The sequence below is a fragment of the Mytilus californianus genome, unplaced genomic scaffold, assembly GCF_021869535.1.
Source record: "Mytilus californianus isolate M0D057914Y unplaced genomic scaffold, xbMytCali1.0.p SCAF_1, whole genome shotgun sequence".
Taxonomy (NCBI): Eukaryota; Metazoa; Mollusca; class Bivalvia; order Mytilida; family Mytilidae; genus Mytilus; species Mytilus californianus.
The window spans coordinates 34,861,740-34,880,576 of record NW_026262581.1 but is presented as its reverse complement, the minus strand read 5'-3'; the positions used below and the strand labels follow the sequence as shown (position 1 = coordinate 34,880,576).

The window sequence follows — 18,837 nt, the reverse complement described above, 5'->3', positions numbered from 1 at the left end:
GTACAGTACACTAATTCATTTCAGGAGAATTTTACTTTTAACACTTTTTCTTATATAAGTTATATTTTTTAGAGTTTAAAGACATACCAACATGTGCACATTTTGTACGCTTAGATTATAATGTATAAGATTTAATTAAGTGTAATTCTACAGAAAAATGTGTTGATTGAATGCCATAGGCATAGTTTACATGTGTATGTACATGCTGTATACTTAATTATATTATTCTTTGTCAGTATTCTGGTATGAAACATTTGTAAATGAGTACTTTTTATTTTTAACCTGTAAAAAAAATTTAAAAAATGACTTTAGCTAAGTTATAATTTCTGATAAATTAATTATTTTTTTAGTTGGAACAAGCTAACTCTATACCAACTTCATATTCAAGTGGTCGTCTATCTCCAGTAAATAAATCAGTAAGGAAGCTAAAGAAGAATAAAGAGGTAAACATTATTGTTTAAAATGAAAAAAGGAAAGGTACATTGAAAGGTTCATCTGGCCTTACAAATTCATCGGGAATGAATAAATGTTAACATAACTGTTACCAATAGCAGTCACAATTTTTATACCTTCAGCTTCTGAATAAAAACTAGTAGACATTGCTAGGTGTCTTTGTAGCTCTCATTGCCATATGGAGCTTTGTTGCAATCATCTGTCATTGTGATCTTTTTCATAAATCTACTGCTCTTGACACCACTGGACCAATTTCAACCAACTTAGGCTTATGATCAGTATAGTATCTAGTAAAGGACTTTCTTGAAACTCACCTCTGAAAGCCTGAATCTGATTTTAAAATTTCAACCGAATATGAGTTATTTCCCTTGCTGGGAAGTATATACTGTTATTTATACTGATTGCTGTAGTGAACATGGTGAAGAGTAATGGTGATAAGTTAATAGAATATGTGTTCAATTATTTGATGATTTCCAGGTTCCAAAATTTACACTTGGCAGCAGAAAGTGTTACAAGTATATAGAAGCTAAATCTAATTGTTGTGAACTTTTCCAGAATGAAGAAAATGAAAATTTGAATTCAACCTCAGAAACAAGTATAGAAAATGAAAACACAGAAAAAGTAAAAGAGGAAGAATCTGAAGGTGACAACAACATGCCTTTCATGTTGAATCGTACTAAAACCACTGTTTCTCCTAACCTTCAACGTTTACTAAATGGTGAGTTGTCTCCCATCACTAACTAAACTGCTAACTTGAAACATGGCATGCCATTTCCTGTTGAAAAAAGATTTGCATTTTTTTACAAAACGTTTTTTACTTAACCATGATGTGATTTATTAATGAATATTATATCAAAATATTTGTTGGACTTAACTGGTACAGGACGAGGTGTACTATTCATGGAATTGATGTCTATGTTTATCTCAACAGATAGGTACATATGTATATCAACATTCAACCTCCATTCATCATGGGAAGGGTTATTTTATGGAATCCAGTACAATCAGTTTATTTTTAATTAATAAAAGATATAAGTCTTGGTTATAATGTATATAAGGATGATTCTGAAAAGATATAAGGGAATCAAAGATATACAAGTCAATACATGGGAATTTTGAAGAGAAATTGAAATGAAACTCACAGTATGGTTTTAAACGATTAGCATTAACTTACATTGAATAACATATACAGTACTGTAAATTCAGACAGGAAAAGGTAGATGTTTTGGGTTATTTGGCTGTGCAAATTTACCCCCAAAAAATTCAATAACAACAGTATTTATTGCACTTTTTTGAACTTCAGAATAACAATTTGATTAAAAGCTTTCAGAAAGTGTAAGTATTAGTTAAGGTGTAAAGGCACAATTTAACTGTAATGTCCGTAAAATGGAGTTAGTGAAGGAAGATTTCTCAATATTTTAGAAGAATAGGCTAATTTTACTAACTTTTGTCGAAATTTAAAAAAAAAATGCTTTACCCAAATACTTGTGTTTACCAGTGTGTAGATTTTAACAAAACACACTTTCTTTGTTAACATCTTTTTGAGCTAAGCATTAGACTTTTGAAGTCAGAAATTTCATTGGTTGAAGAACTAAGCTTTGTCAGGTTTTTGAAGCCAAGTGTGGACACAGGATTTGTACTTTAATCAGATTTCCATAGTAATAATATGCCATGAGATACAGAAATCATGTTTATTAATATACAAGGTATTAAATAAAATATGAATGATTTGAATGCTGAATTTACAGTACGTTATATATATGAAAGAACAGCAATTACTCTTCTCCATTTCCTCTTGCCAAAAGGTGATCAATATGTTTGCGATTTGTTTAAATGCAATGTTTTATATTTCATTTATTTTTACAACAAGCAAATTTGCCTTAGTATATTAGTCTTTATTTTTGGCAAGTTTGATTAATTTAAAAATTATAATACCAACTTTCCTGCTCATCTGTTGGCCTGGTTGATGGTAAAATACCAGTCTACAAGTTACATGAAAATGTTGAATAGGCAAGTTACAATTGTATTCCATTAAATGTAAAAACAATCATGACAAATCTTTAGTCATATTACTGGTACATTTTTGAAATAACAAGAGCATATACAAAAGCACAGGATATAAGTATAAATTTTTTATAGCTCCAACTAAAAAGTCTTCTAGGTGTAAGTACATATTGCACATCATAATTAATTACTACCGGTTTTACAAATTTGTAATCAAGTTAATTTGATACCCTGAAAAAATAGTCCAGTCCTACCTGGTAGATAAGCCAAATGGTTAGTTATTCTTTTATAAAATATTATAGCTTTTTAGATAGGTGCTTATTTTTGTTTGTATACTAGTAAATAGAATTAATTCTAAATTTCTTGAAATTTTAATTATTATAAATTGTATCTCAATAAAGCACATGTATGGTGTGTGGACAAAAGTTATTCATTTCTTATTTTGTTCAAATTTTAAAGATATTTTCAATTCAATATCTTTCATATTTTCATGAAATTTTCACCCATAGTTTTCAAAGTTATTATATATGAACCCTCAAACATATTTGTAAGGCAACATGATGACAATATATTTTAAAAGTGGGTACATCACAAAAATTTAGGAAAAATTTAAATGTGTTTAGAATTAAAAATGGGAATAGCTTAAAGTCCACATTTTGTACCTTTTTATGACATTACAGGGGTTCAGCTGTGGTAGCTCAGTTCTTAAGGTTTCATAGTTATAAGAAAGCAAAAGGACAAATTTGCACTTTAATAGGGTATATAGAATATTTAGTTATCATCCAATTTGGATAATTTTTTTCCTTAAATTCTACTTGATTAAAGCTTTTAGGAGTAGGCAGTACATATTTTACATCTTTTACAATTTAATGTTACAAGGGGCTAAAAGGGCCAAATTGACTTTTTTTCTGTGGTTCATAGAATCAGGTGTTAGTGTCAAATCTCAATTTTGTATCTGCATCACTTATGACAGTGCTGCCTTTCATGCTGCAGTCTGTTTGTCATTTTTAAGTGCTATGAAGAAGATAACTATAGTTATTGCTATTTTCATTTGATCTTTCTGTGTGATAATTTTCCATCCAAGCTACTCAATTAAGATAAGTTTATCTTTGTGGTGTAAAGTGAAAATGCAAATGCTAACGTTACTGTTGGTGCCTTGGAAAATAGCGAGAAACTGATTATTTATGGTCTTTTATTCAGTGAGCTTCAGGAAGTTTGTTGCCGTTCTATGAGATTGTAGAAAAAAAACTCTATTGTTTTAGAACCAAAGATAATCTAATATGAATGAATTCAGAATGAATGAACAAACGAACAAACAAAATAATGGAAAGAACCAACCAAACAGCGAATGAATAAACAAATGAACGAACAAAGGAATGAATGAATGATTATTAGAGTGCAACCTGGATATAAACAATGTACTGTCAGTTGTATAAGAATGATGATTTTCAGCTAGCCAAATAGGCTTATGATGCATCATCATATTTTGATTTTAAAGTCCATGCATGTTCAAAATCATGAAATCCGGTATAATTATATAGGTTGAATAAAAAAATCTAGCTCCAGATAATCCTTATCTAACAGTAGTTGGTGACAGTTTTTATGCAGTTTTAATATACTTAGAATAGAAAAATTCTTTGGTTTTATCAAACCTCTTTACATATAAAAATTAAAACCAGTATAATATAATACTAGAAGTAGGTTGCAATACAAATGTAGGTACGTAGCAAACATATATTACTTTTGACACTTAAAATTGAGATGAAATTCACATAAGCACTTGCGCAAAGTTTTTTTAAGCAAACTTCAAATTATCTGCAGGTCTTTTTTCCGAAACGATTCTGAGACAAAAGGACAAGGTGTAATAAAGGGTTTGAAAGATTCTACAGCCCTGCACAGACCTGTTTGAATTGAGAGGGTTTTGTAATACATGTAAATTGTACTTCATGTGTTCTTACACACCTATTTCTTGATTATTTTTAATTCTTTATAGCTGATTTATTTTTGAAAAAAAAATATATATTACAATTTTTAGCAATAAAATATTTGACTTTGATTTTTAGCAAGTTGTATAAATATTGGTAAGAATACCTTTTTAACAATACACAACACTTTCTTTATGACAGACATCATTACATTCCTGTTATTTTAATGGGGATTTTATTTTTAAATCAATGCATAACATCAATCACTTTTATATCTTTTATGGGAATGGATAACAGCATAATATTAACAATGTAATTTTAGTCATTTTCATGGGAATTTGGAAATTGTGCAATGCAGAGCATCACACATGTCATATCTTTAATGGGAATGGATTTAAGCATTGCTACTGATAGTTTTATTCTGACTTGATTAAGTTAAGTTATGCAATAAGTGTCAGTGTTTTGAAACCTTTTTTACAAAGATTGTTTGAAAAGATAACATAATGTTCATGAGTTCTATGAAATTTCACAATTCATTTAAGATATCCTTTATTTTTTTAAAGCATTAACAAGAAAATAAGAAATACTATGCTCCTTTTCATTAAATATAGAGTATAGACAACAGATCTCAATTTAATGATGTAGTATGGTTGCCAATGAGACAACTCTTCACTGTAAAACCAAATAATATAGAAGTTAACAACTTAAAAATTCAACATATTGTTGTAAGGGCTTAATGCAATGCATTAAATTATACCATATGATTCATGTTTAGATAAACATAATGGATTTCTAACCTTTGGAGTGTATTGCATACAGTTATTTTCACCTTACATTTCATAGTGCACAATTTTACAATGTTCGTAACATACATGGTACAGCCTAATACTTTCAATGTGTTTCAGGTGTGTCACTAAGTCAGAGTTGGATGCAAACGCCCACCTTTTGCCTCTTTCCCAGGCCTGTATTTTTATCTACTATTTTTTCAAAATACGGTTAAGAAAGCACGAGGCAAATCAAAATTTGTTTATAACCTATTTGTTCAGACCTTACATCTTTATATACACATAAGGAGATGTGGTATGATTGCCAATGCGACAACTATACACCAAAGACCAAAAGACAAGAGCCCTTACAACAACAGAACACCATACAGCCTTCAACAATAATCAAATCTTAGATTGGTTGATTGTTGGTTGCTTAACATCCAGTGGCAAAAAGTTCAGGCCCTTTAGGATGAAGTAAATCTTAGACCACACAAGAAAAGCCCCAGGACAACAAATTGTAAAGCAATTCTATAGATAAAACAAACAGTCTAATTTAAGCAAATAGCATTGAACAAAAAACAATTATGTCAAAAAGCAGCCAAAAATGATCACTTTAAAACACATACTTCTGGTCTTGGAGAGGCGCATAAAGAAAATGGTGGGTCAAACATGAATATGAGTTTTTAACATTCAGATTTCATATAATATACCTTAAAATTACAGCAGGTGAGACATTTTAAACATTGTAAATTCCTGTTTTTCCATTGGTTGCACAAGTTTGCACTGACCATTACTTTCTTGGTGGCAGAATGACTGTTATATTGAATTGTATTGACCATGCTTTTGATTACATTGTATCATGTTATAACTTATATTTGTGTATAGCCAAAACAGTTTGAAGATAGTTATCATTACAGAATATAAATAATTATGAACATAACAATTCTATACTTTTCCAGGAAAGAGCTTGTTTTTGCTTTTAACATTTTGATTGAATTTAAAAATAAATTAAATTGGTTCAGCTTTTTAAAATTAATATGAGATTATATTGGATCAGAAAATTGCAAAAGTGACAGAACTAACCAAGGTTTGTCTTACATATAGTCATTAATTATCATAACTGTAATCTTTTTATTGGTTTCTATAATCAACGTTCTACAATTTGATATCATATAGGTCCCTATGCCGCTGGTAATCCAGACATGGTCCTGAAAAGACAACATATAAAATTAAAACAACATCAACTGAAGTCAAAGTCTGGAGGGGACAGTGTGGATGTGGATTCTGCAGGTAATTTTCTTGTTTAGATGTAGAAGTTGTGGGTGTGTCACTGTGCTTTGTTGACAGTTATCTATTCTGCTTCAGCAGAACATAGGTAAATGTTTGCAGGGTATAGAGATGAAGTTGCTTCTATTAGTAATTTTTTTATTTCTTGCCACAGCTAAGGGGGCATTAAGTGTTACCCTTGTCATCTGTAAGTATGTCCGTCTGTATGTCTGTACGTACGTCCCGAAATTGGTTTCTATTCTCTTACTTTATTTTCCCTCAACCAAATGTTATGAAACTTGTACACAATGCTTATTACCACAAAACATAGATCGAGTTTGAATTTGGGTGATGTCACTTTTACTGTTCTAGAGTTATGCACCTTTACAAATGGAAAAATTGCTGAATTTTTCTTTTGCGTTCTCTAACTTAAGTTTGCTTCAAATAAATGTTATGAAACTTATGCACAATTCTTATTACTACAAAACACAGATCAAGTTCGAATTTGGGTGGAGTCACTTTTACCGTTCTTGATTTATGTCCCTTTATAACGTTATATGCAAGTTGGGGCATCATCTGTGTCCCATGGACACATTCTCCATTTATTTTTGAAAGATTTTGATAAATTAAGTCCAGACTTAGAGAAAACAGTGTTGATGTTTTTTCTACAGGTAGTTGACTGACATGGATAGGGAGAACTGAAGTCCGAGAGGAATAGATTATAATAAAGTATAGAAATTGATTTTGCTGGAAATTATCTGGCTTATGTTGAGAGAATATGACTAAGCATTCATGACTAAGCTGGCATGTCAGTTAACTGCTAGTAGTCTGTTGTTATTTATGTATTATTGTCATTTTGTTTATTTTCTTTGGTTACATCTTCTGACATCAGACTCGGACTTCTCTTGAACTGAATTTTAATGTGCATATTGTTATGCATTTACTTTTCTACATTGGCTAGAGGTATAGGGGGAGGGTTGAGATCTCATAAACATGTTTAACCCCGCCGCATTTTTGCGCCTGTCCCAAGTCAGGAGCCTCTAGCCTTTGTTAGTCTTGTATTATTTTTAATTTTAGTTTCTTGTGTACAATTTGGAGTTTAGTATGGCGTTCATTGTCACTGAACTAGTATATATATTAGTTTAGGGGCCAGCTGAAGGACGCCTCCGGGTGCGGGAATTTCTCGCTGCATTGAAGACCTGTTGGTGACCTTCTGCTGTTGTCTGTTCTATGGTCGGGTTGTTGTCTCTTTGACACATTCCCCATTTCCATTCTCAATTTTATGTATATAATGTGCATTTTGATTCTACAAGAAGTCTACAAGAAGTTAATTATCTAATATGGGTGGGAGAAAGTGAAATTGTTAATTAAAACACTGTTTCAATTTTTAGCTGTACAAATTTTGATTGTAAAAGTACTAATAATTTTTCCAGTGGTTTTGATTTCTGTAAATAACTGAATATGACAGTTGTTTTCCATTCGATGTGTATGAGCTTTTGGTTTTTGTTGAGCCTGCAACTTTAGTCGAAGAAAGCTCGACATAGGGATAGTGTTCCGTCTAACTTCTTAAAAGCTTTGTATTTTAGAAGCTAGAAGACCTGGATGCTTCATACTTTGTATATAGATGCCTTATGTTAAGAAGTTTCCGTCTGTCATATGTCCATTGTCCTTGACCTCATTTTCATGGTTCAGTGACTACTTGAAAAAAGTCAACATTTTTTGTACTGTTAATTTCTTTCTTATTATGAGTAATAGGATAACTATATTTAGTATGTGCGTACCTTGCAAGGTCCTCATGCCCGTCAGACAATTTTCATTTGACCTCGACCTCATTTCATGGATCAGTGAACAAGGTTAAGTTTTCTTGGTCTAGTCCATATATCAGATACTATAAGCAGTAGGTCTACTATATTTGGTACATGGAATGATTGTAAAGTGTACATGTCCAACTGGTAGGTGTCATCTGACCTTGACCTCATTTTCATGGTTCAGTGGTCAAAGTTAAGTTTTTGAGTTTTGGTCTTTTTTTCTAATACTATATGCAATAGGTCAACTATAAATGGTGTATGGAAATATTTTATGATGTACATGTCAGTCTCACAGGTTTTATTTGACCTTGACCTCATTTTCACGGTTCATTTCTCAGTGTTAAGTTTTTGTGTTATGGTCTGTTTTTCTTCAAGTATAAGCAGGATTGTAAGGATTGTAAGGTGTATATGTCTGTCTGGCAGGTATCATCTGACCTTGACCTCATTTTCATGGTTCATTGGTCAATGTTAAGTTTTCATGGTTAAGTTTGTTTCTTAAATACTATAAGCAATAGGTCAACTATATTTAATGCCTAAATTGATTGTAAGGTGTACATGTCTGTCTGGCATGGTTCATCTGACCTTGACCTCATTTTCATGGTTCATTGGTCAATGTTAAGTTTTCTTGTTTAAGACTGTTTCTTAGAAACAATAAGCAATAGGTCAACTATGTTTGGTTTATTGAATGATTGTAAGGTGTACATGTATTTCTCGTTTGGTTTATTTGACCTTGACCTCATTTTCTTGGATCATGTTAAGTTTATGTGTTACTTGTAGTAAAGCTTTGTATTTAGGACTATCAACATAAAATCAATGGTTAGTAAAGAAGGCGAGACATTTCAGCGTGTGCACTCTTGTGTCATTTTGTAAAGGACTTTCCGTTTTGGATTTCCCTTGGAGTTCTGTATTTTTGTTATTTTACTTTTTGTCATGAAATATTTATTAGTGGGAAAATAGGACGGCACTGAGAATCATATAAGATAAAATTTACATTTTGAATTCTTATCACATTCCTGCAATTGCATTAACTAATTACTAAATGTAATTAATTGATCAGCTACTGTGGATTCATTTATTTTCCTGGGTTCAAATTGACATGGATTTATATGGAAAAAATTGTATTTTCCTAGATATTTGATTTTGTGGTTTACCTGTACCCTAAAATGAAATGCAATGGTATCCCATGAATAATAATGAATCCACAGTATTACAATAATCTCTGCACACAATAATTTCTTAATTGACTTTTCTACAATAAATAAAAAAATGTAGTTTAAGATAAGTGTCAGTGTGTATCTGTAATAAGTGTTAATGTGTATCTGTAATAAATTTTTCGTAAGAGTTACTTTTATTTTTCACAGAGAGAATGACAGCTAAGATTAAATATTTAAGTAAGAATATTTTGCTTATTTGGTATACCAGCCACCAATATAACACATTTATAAAATAGATAGGACACACTTTATTTTGCATGTTGTGTGTGTTTGTATATTGTCATTTTGTGTATAAGTATAATACCTGCAGAACAGATGTTGGTTCGCCATGTCATTTTAGGCTTTAATCATTATTTATTGAAAAAGTTACTTTATGGAAAATGTGAAATGTAAAGGTTTGAAAAAAGGGGGGGGGGGGAATAGTTTGGTAATTTTGATAATGAAGAAAATTTTAAATTTTAAATTTTTAACACCATTACAAATTAATTGGGGAATGATTTTTCTCCCTGCTCCTTGTTGTGTATGTGTTTGGATGGGACAACAGTAGCAACTGTTGTGTATGTGTTTGAATGGGGTAACAGTTGCAACCTTTGTATGTGTCTGGTGTTTTCTATGCTAATATATTCACATTTGTACATTCAACTGACCTCAGATATTCAAGAGTAATGTTAAAATTACCTTTGTATTGATTGTAGAGTCCACAATTATGATAGTCTCATTGCATGAAATTTTGTAAGTTGTAAAGACATGTTCTTGTCTCAGGTCGATTCTAAATGTCATAATGAATGATGGACACTATCCTAATTTTGAGCTTTGGAATCACATCCAAACATTTCTCATTAGAACTTACTGAGGTGTGTTTGTGTAGGAAAGTGGCTATGTTAGTATAGAAAAAGTTTTTTGGTTGTTGTGATTGTTGACATTGTACATGTCCTTTTTCCTTCATTTTAAAAAATATCTTTATTTTCATATACAGTAAAACTTTTGTTCAGATTAGACAAGTTTTCTTTTTTTTTAAATTTTGATTTCTAAATCATATTCAGTGTATGTCCTGGTTCATTGTTTCAGTTAAGACAGGGTTCCAGTTAATGTATTGGTTTAGACTGGTTTCATTGTATTTGTCAGAGTGATATATAATATCTCAAGTACTATATAAACACATATTAAGTATTATTAGCTCATTTCAAATGCAATAAATTTTATTTTTAACACATGTATTTGTTCATAAAGAATTTGATTAATGTTTTTATTATTTTTTGACATTTCAAGATTGTTGTCTAAGATATTTAGAATTGCTTATTCACATCTGTATTGGTTTTTACCTATATTAGAAGTTATAATTCTATTTCATTATTAATTTTAGATCTTGATGCAGATGTACATAGTTCTTTGTCAAGAAGTAAGACCATGCCATCACTTAGTCGGCCAAAACTCTCTAAAAAACTGTCCCATTCACATGTGGATGGTAATGCAGAGCGTCTTCGCCATGCCAAAGAAATAGCCGAAAGGGCAATAAAGGTTAGTACTTTAAAAAATTGACCAAACAAACTTTTACTGTTACTATATATTTAAAAATAAAGATTAATGACACTGGGCATTAAGCAATCAACAATCAATCATAAAAATGAAAAGAAGATGGAATTAAAGAGGATTATATCAGAGAAAATCATAAGATTTCCTCAAATAAAATGAAAAGTTTTGTCATTGCTTTAGTAAAATCATCAGTAGGTTTTTTTTTTAGAGAGAAATGGTTGGATTTCCGCAAAACAAGTTTTGAGCATTGTCATTCACAGTTGCTTCAGTAAAATCAATTACTTTTTCACTTGTGGTTTCAGAATCGTAAAGTATTTACCATACAAGGAGGTTATTCTACTGTTAGACATAGTCTGAGGAAGAGAGGATGGGTAGAAAAATTTTATAAACTGCCAGGCCCACCTAAAAAGACTCCTAGGAAGAAACGGAAGAAAGTTGGAGACGATGCAGATGATGATGACGACGATGATGATGATGACGATGATGATGATGATGACGATGATGATGATGACAGTGATAGTAAGAATGTATTTTCTCTTTTTAGAGTCCTGATTGTTTCCAGGATTTTTTGGGGGCCTGAATGTTTCCAGGAATGACAATTTAATATCAATAGACAACTTTCGAGTTCATTGCATTTCCGCCAAAAACTTTGGTTTTAGTGAACATCATTCGTGCATTTAGGGGCATCATGACTTCCTTCCCATGTTGAGCGAGTGGTTGAAAAAATGTGATGCTATATTGCACAAATCATTCAGCAAATTAAATTCTTATAATTGATAATCAGTACTGCTGTCATTAGGGAATTGTTATTAAATACTTATGGAACAAACATTATTTCTAGTTTATCCTGTATAATGATGATCACAAAGACGCTTGATGAACTTTAATAGAGCAGGGATACAGGCGATCCCCTCTATCTGGTAAATGATGTCATAAGGCGCAAAAAATTGACGAACTTTTCTGGTGAAGGACATAACTCGAAAGTGGTCTATTGGTCTGTGGTAAAAAGCATGTGTTATTGCAATTGGTGGACCCTTTTTCTGGCAGAAAATTTCTTATTAGTTATATTTTAAACCTGTCAATGTTTATTCAATAATGAAAAACAGAATTTATTTTTTCAGAATAACTTGTATTTTTGTGTACTGGAAAATTTCTGGTAAATCTATTTGCAGATATAAAGTCATTAACAGAATCTAATTTATCAAGTTAAGAAACTATGAGTAATGTTGGTAATTTATGTAATTATTTATTACAGATGATCAGCCAAAAATTCCACCATGGGAAGAAGATGATGGTATCTATGGTATAATGGTATGTTTTAAATTTTACATATTTAACTAATCATCAAATAGCTATTGGGAATTCCTTTCTGTCCTGCAAGCAAGACTTGTAGATGTACACATGCCTGAGCGGGATGTATAAATAAACACATTGTACCTAAACCTGGACAATAGATTTAATGCATTTGTTGAGAGAATGCTTCTTCCGAAAAGTTAACAGCCAGAACAACACAATACAAAGTCCATAGATGTCCTGTCGTAATGCAAAATTTCTAACCTTACCAAATAAATGATAAGTGACATCTTCTTACTGTAGATTCATTTATTTTCGTGGGTACCAATTTATGTGGATTGAAGAAAAAAAATACATTTTCCATGATCCTTGATTTCATGGTTTTGCCAAAGTTTGTCTTCTATGAGAAATGTATACTACATTGAACATTTAAATTCCTGGTTCATTTATACCCATTTAATCCACAAAATTTGGTACCCAACAAATAATAATAAATCCACAGTATTTCTTTATTTTAATTATTTGACACTGAATATTGAGCAAATACAGGTATATTTAATTATCAAGTGTTCTGGTCATAGAACATAAGGATGAAAGATTTTTTATTGCCTCTAATTGGTTTTTACCTTGACAAAAACTTAGGAAATTATAACTATGAATTTTAGAGGATTGAAATAAAGTTAGATAATATATAAATAGTAACAGGAATTACCCCTTAAAAATGGACAGTACAACAGAACAAACTAACCATCAACTATCAATTTTTAAAATAAAGTTAAGGATGTATTCAGGTCAGGTTTATGAATTTTTGTCAAATGTTCAGACTCCTTGGGGTTTTTCCTATGATACAGGGTAAAAAAAAATTTTCATAGAAGGCTTCAACATCTCATAAAAAGGTCATTAACAAAATTTAAGCAGATTCTAGATTTTTTTCTTATGATTTGAGACCCAAATCATGCCAATGCTAAATATAAGATAAAAGTCTGAGTCAGCCTTTTTACTGCCATTTTAAAAAAATCAAATATCTCGAAAAGGAGTTTGATAACCTATCATTATTTTTAGCTTATTTTGTTCCTTAACTAATGCTCATCTGAGTTATAGTATCAATTTTAAATTCTAGATCTTTTTATTTCACCTAACTACATCCTTATAGTGCAAGTTATAAAATGTTCAATTACCTTTATAATAACTAATCAAAGAATTCAGATGTATATAGAAAAATATTAAACTTGTAACCAAGCAACACATTAATTCATGAATGTGCTTAGCTCATGAAATAATTATTTGTTTTGTTCACTAACAAGTTAATATTTTTCAATATCACAATTCTTGGATTACTTATTCTTTTTATTACATTGACTATGGACTTTTTAATGGAAATAAAGTAGAAAAATGCAAGTAACTATAATTTATCCTACGCATTCTCAATTCGTTTCAATGACAATGTCCAAACAGCACCAATTTTTATACGCCCGTCAAATTTTGACGGGACGTATTATGGTATACAAATGTCCGGTGTCCGTCCGTCTGTCTGTCTGTCTGTCTGTCTGTCCGGCGTAAACATGTCGCACCGTAACTTGAGAATTACTTATCCAAATTTCATGAAACTTAACATAGTTGTTTCTTATGATGGTCAAACAATCTGTATACTTTTTGGTGAAAATAAGATTAAAACTTTTTGAGTTACTGGACTTAGTAACTAAAACAGGTGTGTGTTTTTTTTCACATGTCGCGCCGTATCTCAAAAACAATTTATGATTATTGCTTAAAACTTTACACACTTCTTAGTTATATTAATCTTAAGATCTGTATACTGTTTGGTGATGATTCAAAATTTTATCTTAGAGATATTGAGTATTTTGTTAAAAAAGGGGGAGGGGTTTTTCACATGTCGTGCCGTATCTCAAAAACAGTTTATGATTATTGCTTAAAACTTTACACACTTCTTAGTTATATTAACCTTAAGATCTGTATACTTTTTGGTGATGATTCAAAATTTTTTTTTGAGTTATTGAGTATTTTGTAAAAAAAGGGGGAGGGGTTTTCACATGTCGCGCCGTATCTCAAAAGCGATTAATGATTATTGCTTAAAATTTTACACACTTCTTAGTTATATTAATCTAAAGATCTGTATACTTTTTGGTTTTGATTCAAAATTTTATTTTAGAGATATTGTTTTTTTTGTAAAAAAAAAAGGGGGTTTTCGCATGTCACGCCGTATGTCAGAAACTGTTTATGCCTATTGCATAAAAATTCACACACAAGACGACGGGCATATCATGCGCTCATGGCGCAGCTGTTTATTGTATGAAGTCAGAGGAGTGAAATAGCTGATTTATCCCATTTGTTTCACATGCGATGTTTATGATTTTAACCTGATTTTATTACAGAATGTTTTGTCTCTTTTCAGTCTCGTATTGTACGGAATGTAAACCCAACCTTTATATGGGTGTTGAAGAGAGATATAATTGACTATAGATTTCTGACAAAAGAACAGATGGTGAATCATTATTGCAAAGCTGGCTCATTCACTACTAAGGTAATTTGTAAAACAGATTTATATTGAACTTAAAACAATATTAATATTCAGTGTCTGATTTGATTAATTTTAGCCTCTCATTTTGACTCTAACATAGATAGATATTCTGCGGTAGATTTAAGAATAACAATACTGTAGAAAAGTTCCCACTTCCATTCCTTAAATTGATGCAGGTAACTCTTCAATTATTCTAATTCAAGATGAGCTTTTAAAGATTTCTACCATGAAATAAACTGAAAATTATGTCACTGCAAATAAGGGAGATAATCAAAATATTTTCTCATTAAATTTTCAGTTATTTTTAAGGTGACACAAAATCAATATCAAGTCCCTTTAATGCAGAAATTACTGTTTGAAGATAAGGCAAAGTACTTGATTATATTAAGGCATCAGTGTTAATGCTGAAGAATAGGCATCAATGTTATGTTGATAAATAGTACTTTTATTCTTGTTTACTATGATAGGTTGGTTTATGTGTAAACATGAGAAATGTTCCATGGTTTGAAGATGCAAATCCAGACCAATTTTATCCACGATGTTATAGACTTAGTCATGAAGAAGAAAAAAATGCATTTATAGGTAAAGTATTGATTTTGCTCACAGGAATATATACTCATAAATAGATTTTTAGAGGAAGCTCTTACTAAGATATTTATAAATTACATATACCAATAATGTAGATTTTATGTTGTTGTGATTTTCAGTTTTCATGGATTGAAGTAAAATTGTCTTTATGTGAACTTTGTTTCTTGCGGTTGACAATTCTGTGCATAAGCTTTTACAAATAGGAAATTTGTTTTTTGTTTAACACTTAAATTCATAGTTCTTATACCCAGAGAATCCACAAAAGTTAAAACCCCATGAATACATGAATTATAATGATACCAAATTGTACAACTCTAGATTGTTAAAATGATACCAAATTGTACAACTCTAGATTGTTAAAATGATACCAAATTGTACAACTCTAGATTGTTAAAATGATACCAAATTGTACAACTCTAGATTGTTAAAATGATACCAAATTGTACAACTAGATTTTTGAGATGTATAACTATGATCATGGCTATTTAATTGAAGAAATATATAGCAAATAACAATGGGAAATCTAGTGTAAAAAAAATTATCTCCCTTGCAAACACTGAAAACTTTCTGGTAAATTGTAACAATGGAAATAATTTGAAATAAAAACAAAAATTTTTATTCTATGTTATCATACCCTCCATATATATCAAACAGTAAGTTAAGCAGACAAAAGGAGCTTTGTGAAAAATTGGTTTAGAATGTTGCTGTTTGAATTAATTCCATGAGTACTAACTTCAATTTATTTTTCTACTGACTGTATACCTCTCTGGAACATGCCAATTGTTCATATATGTATGAAGAAGTTCATAAAAAAAAATATTAACAAAATCTATTCATATACAGAAAAGATTAACACTTTTAGAATTTAGTTACTATTTATTCTGATGTAAACATTTAATGTGAATAGATCATGAATTTTAACAATCTGGTGTTGTAAACTATTTGTATAAAGCTTTATATTTCAGAAGGTAGAAGACCTGAACACTTTATACCTTGTATGCAGATACATTATGTTATGAAGTTTCTGTCTGTCACATGTCGATTGTCCTTTACCTCATTTTCAAGGTTCAGTTACTTCTTGAAAAAGAATTAAAAGTTTTTTTGTCAGGTGAAATACCCACTTATTATGAATAAAAGGATAACTATATTTGGTATATTGGTTCCTTGCAAAGTCCACATGTCTGTCAGACAGGGTTCACCTGGACTCATTTCAAGGTTAAGTTTACCTGGGGAAGTCTGTATCTTAGATACTATAAGCAATAAGTCAACAATATTTGGTTAATGGAATGATTTTAAGGTGTACATGTCTGACTGATAGGTTTCATATGCCCTTGACCTCATTTTCATGGTTCATTGGACAATGTTTAATTTTTGTGGTTTGGTCTATTTCTCAGATACTATAAGCAATAGGGTCACTATGTTTTGTGTATTGAATGATTGTTTTTCATATGACCATGACCTCATTTTTGTCGAGCCTTCGACTTTTGTCGAAAAAGCGAGACATAGCGATCCTACATTCCGTCGGCGTCCTCGTCGTCGGCGGCGTCCACAAATATTCACTCTGTGGTTAAAGTTTTTGAAATTTTAATAACTTTCTTAAACTATCCTGGATTTCTACCAAACTTGGACAGAAGCTTGTTTATGATCATAAGATAATATTCAAAAGTAAATTTTGTAAAAAAAAAATTCCATTTTTTCCGTATTTTACTTATAAATGGACTTAGTTTTTCTGCCAGGAAACATTACATTCACTCTGTGGTTAAAGTTTTTGAAATTTTAATAACTTTCTTAAACTATCCTGGATTTCTACCAAACTTAGAAAGAAGCTTGTTTATGATCATAAGATAGTATCCAGAAGTAAATTTTGTAAAAAAAAAATTCCATTTTTTCCGTATTTTACTTATAAATGGACTTAGTTTTTCTGCCAGTTAACATTACATTCACTCTGTGGTTAAAGTTTTTAAAATTTTAACAACTTTCTTAAACTATCCTGGATTTGTACCAAACTTGGACAGAAGCTTGTTTATGATTAAAAGCTAGTATCCAGAAGTAAATTTTGTAAAAAAAAAATTCCATTTTTTCCGTATTTTACTTATAAATGGACTTAGTTTTTCTGCCAGTTAACATTACATTCACTCTGTGGTTAAAGTTTTTAAAATTTTAACAACTTTCTTAAACTATCCTGGATTTGAACCAAACTTAGACAGAAGCTTGTTTATGATTAAAAGCTAGTATCTAGAAGGAAATTTTGTTCCATTTTTTCCGTATTTTACTTATAAATGGACTTAGTTTTTCTTCCAGTTAACATTACATACAGTCTGCAGTTTAAGTTTTTAAAACATTTATTAGATTCATAAACTATCCTGGATTTTTACCAAACTTGGACAGAAGCTACTTACAATCAAAAGATAGTATAGAGAGGAATATTTTTATTAATTTTTTTCCTCATTTTTGCTGAGCCTGTGATTAACAGCAAAAAGTAGGCGAGACACTGGGTTCCGCGGAACCCTTACGAATTTTCATTGTTCATTAGTCAATGCTAAGTTTTCATGATTTTGCCAATTTATCAGATACTATTAGTAATAGGTCAACTGTATTTGATGTGTGGAATGATTGTAATGTGTATAAGTCTGTCTGGCAGAGTCCCTATGATCTTGATCTCATTGTTATGGATCATTGATAATGTACAGTTCATGTGATACTTGTAGTAAAACCTTTATATTGCAGACTTTCAACATAATTCAATCATAAGTAAAGCAGGCAAGACATTTCAGCAACTGCACTCTCCTTTTCTGTACTTGTGAATCCGCTTTATGCTAGTGGAAGTAATCAGATTGTCCAGAGTAATTTACTAATATTGTATAAGTTTATGATAAACTCAGTACTGAATATCACCATTTTTTTTAATGACTTAATTAAAGAGATGAAAGATGCCAAAGAGACATTCAAACTCATAAGTCGAAAAAAAAACTGACAACACCATGGCTAAAAATGGAAAAAGACCAACAGTACACAAAACACAACATAGAAAACTAAAGACTGAGCAACACAAACCCCATCAAAAACTCGGGGTGATCTCAGGTGCTCTAGAAGGGTAAGCAAATCCTGCTCTACATGTGGCACCCGTCCTGTTGCTCATGTTAGTACAAACCCGGTGATAAGTCTAATTCGGTAGGTCACATTCTGGGAAAAGGGGACCGTATTATAGTTACGACAATTGGAACATATCCCTTGTCATCTCTAAAACAGATATTCCATAATGGTCAACCAACTTGTGATGGCGCCTATAAAATTTACGAAGAGATGATTTCAACTTCACCACTTGGAATCTTACCAAAATAAGTATTCTTGTGACACTTGAACCAATATTTTTTTAGATATGTGCCCTCTTTACAAGTTTCTTTATACAACAACCACTCCTGTTATATTGGCATCAAACCTAATTTGTCT

General features: G+C 30.9%; 1 protein-coding gene across 4 annotated transcripts in view; it reads left to right on the top strand.

Moving 5' to 3' along the window:
* Positions 1–18,837, top strand: part of LOC127719571 (tubulin glycylase 3C-like) — a 58,978-nt gene that overhangs the window by 3,434 nt on the left and 36,707 nt on the right. The window contains exons 2-11 of one of the 4 annotated variants that reach the window (XM_052225795.1): positions 351–443; positions 1,009–1,171; positions 4,521–4,538; positions 6,326–6,439; positions 9,585–9,614; positions 10,801–10,955; positions 11,273–11,489; positions 12,226–12,281; positions 14,674–14,802; positions 15,267–15,381. In XM_052225795.1, the coding sequence (XP_052081755.1) occupies positions 351–443; positions 1,009–1,171; positions 4,521–4,538; positions 6,326–6,439; positions 9,585–9,614; positions 10,801–10,955; positions 11,273–11,489; positions 12,226–12,281; positions 14,674–14,802; positions 15,267–15,381 (1,090 nt within the window). The remainder of the gene's footprint in view (positions 1–350; positions 444–1,008; positions 1,172–4,520; positions 4,539–6,325; positions 6,440–9,584; positions 9,615–10,800; positions 10,956–11,272; positions 11,490–12,225; positions 12,282–14,673; positions 14,803–15,266; positions 15,382–18,837) is intronic. The other 3 variants (XM_052225807.1, XM_052225801.1, XM_052225816.1) reach the window with 3 other exon arrangements.